The sequence below is a fragment of the Varroa destructor genome, unplaced genomic scaffold, assembly GCF_002443255.2.
Source record: "Varroa destructor unplaced genomic scaffold, Vdes_3.0 BEIS01000006.1, whole genome shotgun sequence".
NCBI lineage: Eukaryota > Metazoa > Arthropoda > Arachnida > Mesostigmata > Varroidae > Varroa > Varroa destructor.
In genome coordinates this window covers 31,152,774-31,161,476 of record NW_019211459.1, presented here as the reverse complement: position 1 = coordinate 31,161,476, position 8,703 = coordinate 31,152,774, and the positions used below count along the sequence as shown (strand labels likewise).

At 40.2% G+C, this 8,703-nt stretch overlaps 1 protein-coding gene across 1 annotated transcript in view; it reads right to left on the bottom strand.

The window, feature by feature from the left end:
- LOC111253438 (uncharacterized) overlaps positions 1–7,794 on the bottom strand; it is a 9,520-nt gene extending 1,726 nt beyond the window's left edge. Inside the window, exons 1-12 of the mRNA XM_086993671.1 lie at positions 7,756–7,794; positions 5,361–5,803; positions 4,925–5,045; positions 4,345–4,417; positions 3,751–3,949; positions 3,234–3,443; positions 2,681–2,815; positions 2,364–2,474; positions 1,574–1,976; positions 675–1,313; positions 322–453; positions 25–112 (exon numbers count right to left, since the gene is read on the bottom strand). Of these exons, the coding sequence (XP_086849797.1) occupies positions 25–112; positions 322–453; positions 675–1,313; positions 1,574–1,976; positions 2,364–2,474; positions 2,681–2,815; positions 3,234–3,443; positions 3,751–3,949; positions 4,345–4,417; positions 4,925–5,045; positions 5,361–5,803; positions 7,756–7,794 (2,593 nt within the window). The remainder of the gene's footprint in view (positions 1–24; positions 113–321; positions 454–674; positions 1,314–1,573; positions 1,977–2,363; positions 2,475–2,680; positions 2,816–3,233; positions 3,444–3,750; positions 3,950–4,344; positions 4,418–4,924; positions 5,046–5,360; positions 5,804–7,755) is intronic.
- Positions 7,795–8,703: the final 909 nt, after the last annotated feature.

The following is an 8,703-nucleotide window of genomic DNA, read 5'->3' as shown; positions in this document are numbered from 1 at the left end:
ATATAGATAACACGTGCTGCTTACCCATGAACTCAGTATTTCGTTTAGAGTAAAATGGCGGTTGGATAAAGGCACCTTCCAGTCTCTTCATATCCGCAACGGCTTCTCCCGGCTGAAACGCATTTAATTTAATATTGAGAACGAAACTTTTTCCAACTAGGTATTTAGTAGTGATGTATCCACTACGTGTCATTCCTCGCGTAGTGGCTACCGTGAAAGTTCTTACAGAAATTACTTTAAAAAATAGTGCCTTTGTAACTAAAACCCATACTGTTTCATACACGTGCCAACGAACTTTATGAAAAAATTTGCGTCATTTACCTTAAGTCCTTTGTATTTGGGTTTCATGTATCGAATGCCCGTTGTCGTTGCGTCTTTTGCTTGTGCGGGTCCAAGCGTTGGAAAATCTTCATCTTTTCTAAGACCTCGTGGCTGTGTCGGTGGTCTTGGCGCCTGAAAAACAGAAAAATATAGAGAGCGTTTAACCAGTATAGTCTCCATTCGATTACCTACCAGCACCTGTACGGTAAACAGAATGGAATAAAAAAGGTAATATTTTTTAATAGTCATACTCATTATAAAACGAGTTGACGAAAAATTCAGGAAAAATAAGCGTTTTCACGCATGTGAATAAATGCACCTAGTGTTGTCTCCACCATTTATGTAATACAAACCTTTTCAGCCTCAGATTGCTTATTAGTAATCGCTGTTGACCCCCAAGATGCTCCACAAACATTTAAATCAAACCCATCTAAGTTTTCACCGCCCTTCAATTCCCGTTTCTGCGGCGTTAATTCCTGTTTTCGCTCTGGCTCGGTTTGTCGATTGTTGGTTTTCACAGATTTCTGATTGTTGTTCTCTATTTCCGAAAATGAAGGTAAAATCGTCCTCAGATCCACCAGATGCTGCTGTACACTCGTGGATTGATTTGCATTTCCGTTCATCTCGGACGATGCACCTGACTTCGTCGAATCCCCTTTCTTCCTATTTTTCTTATTATTTTCGTTGCCACTATTGTCGCTGCTATTTAATTTCTGACTAATTGTAACGCCGCCGGCAGCCACAGCAGCCCAGCCCGTATTAACACCCGTCAGCCTACCGGCCAAGGCCAAACCGTTTTCATTTTTCCCCGATTGTGGCATGGCCTGTGGCCGACCGCTGTTCGTCTTTTTCGTTGGTAGTGGTTTAAGGACGTTGCCGAACGTGTTATTAGGGACGGGTTCTGGAAGACTCGGGAAAAGGTCCCCTCCAACACGAACAGCGGGTCGTCCATGCTGCCGTGAAGTGCCGCTACCACCTAGTGGCGTGGACGTCTGAAATAATCGTAGCTTAATCAGAATAATGTCTTGAATTATACAAATTTACAAAGCGGCATTTTCCGATTTCGACGATTTTATAAGTATAAAAAAATTCACTCCTAATGGGAACAACTTTATTGAATACGATTCACATTACAAGACAACCTGATGTAAGACCAATGTAATATGATGTCCCTCAGTATCTTGATTTGTGTCTACATTTATTCACCAGAATCTATTCACTAAGTTCGTTTCGCCTGTTCACCTTTTCTCACCTTCTGAATAGTTGGAGATGCACTGTGGACAGCTCGGTTGGGCTGCCGATTTGCGGATGAGCTAGCTAGAACACTGGTAAGCGATGAGCTATTACTTATAGCGCCGATGGCATTTTTGAAATTCGGCGTAGCTCGGCGGATCGGTACAGTAAGTGGTGTCTCAGCTTCGGTGGGAGGTCCAAGTGAAGGAAACTCTTCCACCGATTGGAGTACAGTCATTTTACGACCGTACTGTGGTGTTGGTACGAGAGGTCGGTTAATGCTTGCCGGTGCGCCTTCTAACGACGGGAAATCTGTCGTTGAGCTCATATCCATAACAGGAACTTCACTACCCCACTCGTCCGTCATTGTTCGGCCAGGATACGGAACACCATTCCCGTTAGGTGATCCCTCTCGTCTTCTCCTGAAATTCGTAATACAATATGCTCCTCACTCGTCAGTAAATTAGCCAGTGGATAACTGCCGACTTCCGACTTTCACACGAATTAAGAGAACAGTTCTGGACAAGCGCCTCAGCCCAGTTTCCAAAAGTTGCTAGATCATTTTTGTCAAGCTGTTGTTGACCAACCTTATCAAAATGAAAGTAATTCTATCAAGATGTAGTTATGAATTCTATTGCAAAATTGCGCATGTTGTATGTTGCACAGCTTTGGCAGACCAGGTCGGCCAAAAACATGGCTCAGACATCGCACTTAGGTTTTCCCCTGCCAACCACAAACCCACAATTTGCTTCAATTCGGAAGGTTTGTTCTCGTTACGCCAATAACGTAAGGAAATATCAGTTCTTTACCTGTCGTCTCTTCGTCCACCTTCCCGGGGTCCTCTTCGACCACCACTTCGGCCGTCGGCACCAATCAACTCTCGATCATGCGGCAGTGTTCCAAAATCTAAATTCATACTCCTGAATTGAAAGAAATCTTTCAGTAAACAGAAATGTACCATCAAGTACCGTCCAGATATTTGGAAAACTGCGCAAAATTACGGCACAGGGTCAGTCTTCGGAAAAATATATAAACTTGATCTATTTAGCCGATATTGTATCTTGCTAAAAATCTTTCTACAGCCGAGAGTGTAATGCGCATTAACTTGCGTATAAACTGGAATTACCTAGCAGCTCGCTGCTCTTCTCGACTAAGGTGGTCCGTGTGAGCAGTAGCGCAATGAGCTTTATGTTCAAGTTCGCTAGCGAATGCAACGAAGCGAGCGGTGGCGCACTCTCCTTGCTCACAAAAGTAATGGCTCCTATAATTGTTGAGTTTATCGAAAAAGCGCGAGTAAGTAATGTTCCTTACGCATTGTTTCTTCGTATAACCGATTAGTATCGAACCGAACTGGTACGCAATATAGAGCAGAAATCAACCAGTTTAATGCTGTTGTGTGCCGATATGTCTATTGCGAACATTAACTCAATACTGATGTTGCACATACACAGCGATACAAAAATGGCGTAATGCAAAGCGGAAATTATATATATATTTCTGAAAGGCAATAAAGGATGTTTCTTACTTAGTATAGCACAAAAAAATCTTACTCGAAAATAATTGAAGTAGTTTAATTCTATCGAAATAATTTAATTCGACACTAACTCTAAATGCAAATCTGGTCAACAAATTGTTTACCATAGGATAACTTTGATACGATAGTTCGACATTTATTGTACCTTTTAAAATGTTGCCGGAGGTCATCATAAAAGGCGTAATATTGGAACACGCGACTAATAGAACTACTAGCGTTGCATATAAAGCACGTAAAATGTTCCACTTTCAAGTGCCGGTACAGCTCGTCCTTGTCGAGAAAATGCTCCTTACAGAAGTCACACCGGGGATGCCCTTTGTGCGATTTGTCGTCGAGATCGCCCTCGATCATATGTCTAAAAGAAGAGAAAAGCGTCAAGACAGAAAATAATAGTTTCCACCATTTTAAAATAGACTGACAAAGATAACCTTAACCAGTATTTACTAATTATAACTACAATAAATTCAAGTGAAGATCACGGAGTTCGATTTTGCTTTTCTCGCCAGTCAAAGCACCCAAACATTCGAATATGCTTCAAACCCTTTAAAAGATATAGAGGCCCATAGCGTTTTTACTGCACCACTTTTTCATAAAGAGATCAAATTTTTCAATATTTTAGTTAATGACAGTCATATTATTGTAGCACCGTATTTCTGGCTAACCTGCGTAGGTCGTTTTTAGAGTAGGCCTGCCGCTCAAAAGTGAATAAGTTGAGATGTTCAACGCAAAGAGCGCAGAAATGCCGCCGGTGTTCCTTGAGGACGTGATCAGTAAGGTCGTCAAAGGTGGGAAAAACCTCCAGCGCTGATGGTCGTTCTCCACTCCGTGCCGCTATCAGTGCCCGTCGTTCACATTCCTTACCTAATGAATGGGGTTATAACCGGATTAGACGTAGGAGCACAAACCGTCACAGCGTACAGATTATCTCATTTAGAAATATATTCGATACATATGCAATACAATTTGTCTTTCCAAAATATGTGTACCAGCCAATATATGTCACTGGTAGATGTTGGGGTATCTACCGAAGCGATTACATAATTCGCTTCATCAAACAACGTTTGACAGCTTTGATCTACTGAAAATCTCCGCAACGAGTTATACATGGTACACCTTATTACGACGTTTGGCAAAAAGCTTCAATCGGCATTGGAAGGAAGTCTGTTTAGATTTCTGTTTAGAAGAATGATTAGCATTTTACATAACCAAACACTTTTTCTACAATCGTGAACGAAAGCAAAAACAAAAATACTCACATTTATGCCGAAGTAGTTCTTCATATTTTAACTGAACCTCGTCGTCTTGGAAGAAAATCGAAAATTGTTTTTGCTGCAAGACAGAACATTGATTTGCAATTTACAATCACGAATGTTACCTATCGGCAACACGTCCTATTTGAGTTATACGGGAAAATTCTGTATATGCAAGAGCAGCCCTACAGAGAGGATGATTGCAAAAATATTATCAAAAAGAATACATTATGTCGTTCTTACTAAGCGAAAACATCATTCTTGTGGTTGAACTATATTTGCTTAGCCAAAATTGGCTTATGGTACCAATCTCGCTACCGCCATAGGCCAGTTTTAGACAAGTGTTTGTTCGACTCTGGAGATCCAGATTTTAACGGAGAGATCTTCTGCAGAGATATTTTAAACAAAGAAGGCATTTCCAGAGCGATGAACATACCGAAATGCGGAAGCGACATTCGTGTGAGGGCGGCATTGCTACGAAGCTGACCGCAGACATCTTACGGTTTCTTTGATAGCAGTGTTTAAAAAGACCCTAGACTTAAAAACAGAGAGCCACTCCACAAAAAGTAATTCGAATTGTACTCACTTTTAAGTTAAACGTTTTTTCTTTCAGCTCTCCAAATGGCGTGTTTTCCTTGACAAAATAGACTTCTTCTACGGTGGCTCGACAAACTGGGCATTCTTGTGTCTTACACAGAACTCGTAACCTGGGCAATAGCAACACATATACGGTACGAGTTAGGATTACCGCATCGTTATCTAACCAAAGAAAGAGACATCCGTCACTTTGTAAATACAAAGATGAGTAATTACAAAAATTGATAACGAATCACTATCCTGTCCCGCCAACTCGAACTTACATACTGGATTGTTTTTGCATATACATATAATTATTGCTGAGGGTTATTGGCATTATTTTCATTTGCCGCATTTATCAGCGCACTATTCTTTAATATCGCATCCAAACTAACCTAGAAAAGCTTCAAAGAATATGAGCAATGATATAGTATTACGGTATTAACCTTGTCGAACAGACGTAGCATACGCTGTGGTCGCAGGAACCGACGGCATACACCAAAATTTCACGGCAACAAACGACGCATTCGTTTACAGCGGATGTTGTATTCTCTCCGCCCGTGTCCACAATGGGCAACGTCTTCATTCTAGGAGGCCCTCGGCCTTCTCCAGGAGCTCCCTGTTGTCTAGAAGACGGTGATAATCGCCTTCGATCTCCTTTTTCACCGCCGCATCCTCCACTACCTCCCGCCCTGGAATGGGCGCCTTCGTTTCGGAACCCTCGGCCAATTGTCCCTTCAAATCTACTATAGGTTACTTCATCCCTACCGCCGTTTTCACCTCTGCCACCGCCCTCACCTCGATTAACTCCGCCTCCCCCAAACCCTCGAGGACGATCTGATGTACGCCCGCCATTTCGGGGGCGCTGGCCAGAACTCGTTTGCATTTTCTGTAAAATCGCATGAGCAGATCAAGTGTGATCAGATGACATTCAGGCTGCACACATTTTTCTAAACTTGCATTTTTCATAATAAATCGAATCACATATAAGTCGGAGAAATAATGATATTGTATGCGTTATAAATCAGCCGGAAAGTACAAAGGAACCAGAGAAAGAATTAAAGTTGCAAGTACTTGCCTAAGTTCTCCTAACAAACGCCTGGGATATTTCCACTAATATTAATAATAATAATACCAACAACAAATACTAAGACATAACTGCGATAAAAAATTAACTCCATGAAACTCCGTGCTTGTTAGAAAGGACACATGATAGCTATACAGAGACTTAGGTCTACAATTATAATGGATATATAACCACATTTTGTCATTAGTTTAATAGTACAACTTCCCATAAAATAAATAAATTCTAAATTCATTGCTGAAATGAGATGTTGGATTAACAGCATCTCATCTGTCCTGCCTTAATTTAATTTAAGCTGAATCCATAACGAAATGATTCTATAGAAGACACGATATATATTTTAGCTTAATTTAAAAACAGACATTTAATATATCTCAGACAAAATGTAGTAAGCGACTGATTCAGATATTCAATTGTTTTAATTTCCTCAATTACAAATAGTCTTTATAACTTTATAGCAACATTAATTATAATTGTATTGGAGGAATCTAAAGGGGTGATCTCTTATCAATGCCTTATTACACCCTGTGTAATGTAAATACAACACTTTAACAGAGAGAAAAGTTGTGATGCCTCTTCATTGAATTATTAAGAATCAGATTTCTGTATAGCCAAATCCTAAGCGCATACGCCACGGAACTAAGGACTTGTTCGGCTTCTTTTTCTACCAATATCAGTCTTTGCAACCTCTCTGTATGGAGGTAATATCAACAGAATGGATTTACGCGGCGATAGACAGCACGTCATCATCATATAGTTACTTCATCCCCATTACCGTTATACAATGTGAAAACACCAGGTAACTACTGGGCTAACAAATCCTGATATCGAAAGACAAATCTCACACCACCTAAGTATACTCTTACTCGTATTTTTAAAAAATAAAAAAAATTATTCCACCCGCGCTATGAGCAGTTATATAGGCTTGCATACATTGCAGTACTCGAAAAAAGACGTAAGCTTGATACAGTTGGTTACCAAGGCAAATCTTCCCTTCTCCCCGTTAAAGCGGACAATACAAACTGCTATAGAGCTGGTGATGAGTAATTTTGGTAAATGCGCAGATGACAGAGTAAGCAGCTTTTCACATTTCTTTCCATTCAGCTCGGCACAGCTCATTTATACAAAAGTACATACGTATCAAGTACCAAGGGTCGGTGGCTCCTGAGTCCAACACTTCACCCCACGATGGGAACTCTCGTAGGATATCTATAAGAGTAAACTAAGGATTTCGTTCTCTTTTTGATTGCCCGAACATTGTATGGCTGTAAAGCCTAGATCCGTTTGGTGAAATTAATGCTAGAATATTTTCATATGAGCTTTTCCTAAATTCGGCATGTTAAGCATTTTTTGAAAGAACTCCATATCATTCGGGTTATTAGGCGCACGGAATAAGCAGCAAGAACAAAATCAAAACGATGTCGTTCTTATGCGTTTGTGTGGGTGCTGTATCATTATCTGGCTGTTTAATTAAACTTTGCTTCAGAGAAAATTAAATTTTCATACTTCAATAAAGCTCGCGTAAGCTTATTTTACAAAGTGCTTCCTTATTGTCCATCACATTTCATATCATAACGCACTTGAACAACTATCGCATCAGTAATTTTTCTATAAATATAATCGGAGATCGTAATTATAGTTGCACTCCTGTTTCTCTTAATATTTGACTCTCTCGGTATCTTCGATTTCAAATCGCATTTTAACTTCTGCATTTATAGTGTTGATATATAAAAAAACATGAACATCATGCTACGTACGCGAGTCCTTAGGCCACCATACATGAGTTGGAATATCATCAAAACAATGAGGGATGCATAACTGATTATAACAACAGGCAAAGCATAATTGGATGGCCTTTTTTGCAGTGTTGGCGAGAGCAGATTATTTGCTGTTTGCTTCCAGGATTAGATAAATTCACAAATGTACGCATTCTGACCTTGAAATGCTCATATATCATCATATCGATTTAGTATGTATTTAATACAGGTGTCATCGTTAGCTTTCAATCAGGGTTATGGTCAACACTTCGTAAGCTAGGGTAGTTTTCTTGGCTAACGTTAGCACGTTGTCGTTGTATTTTGTAACCTTGCTGATAGAAAAAAGGATATCTGGAACGAATTTTTCACTTCTTTGAAGATCTTCACTACTTAATTGCAAAAATGGCCTTTTTTTATTTAATCAGTTTGCTGCTATAAAAAAAAAATATGCCCGATGCCATAAGATACCAGGATGCAGTATTAAACACGTTTTGCCAAGTTTCCCATTTTCCTATACACCACACCAAACCGTTTTACGTACTAAAATACTTTAGTATGTCAAGAGTTTCGTGTCCGTCGCAACACTGCCTAGGTTTGATAGATTGATTGAATTCTGCCCACCACTACATAACCAGCCATAAGCCGAACCCGGTAAGAAACATTTACTAGAACAATTATTCATTGGCTACCCACCAGTAAGCTAACGCCCAGGAGTCAGCCCCGTTGAAACAGCTGGTTTAGGTCAAGACCAGCTCACGAATAGTCGTTTGAAACGCTTTGACGATACAGGCTCTATGTTGTCAATCAACTCGTTGCCTATCGTATTATTTTTACACACGCACAGACAGATCACAGCGAGACGCTCCGAACAACGGATCAACCACGTATGAGTTCGTTATTCGAATCAATAAACAAAGAAGACGGCACGAACTGTACGTACTAACCAGA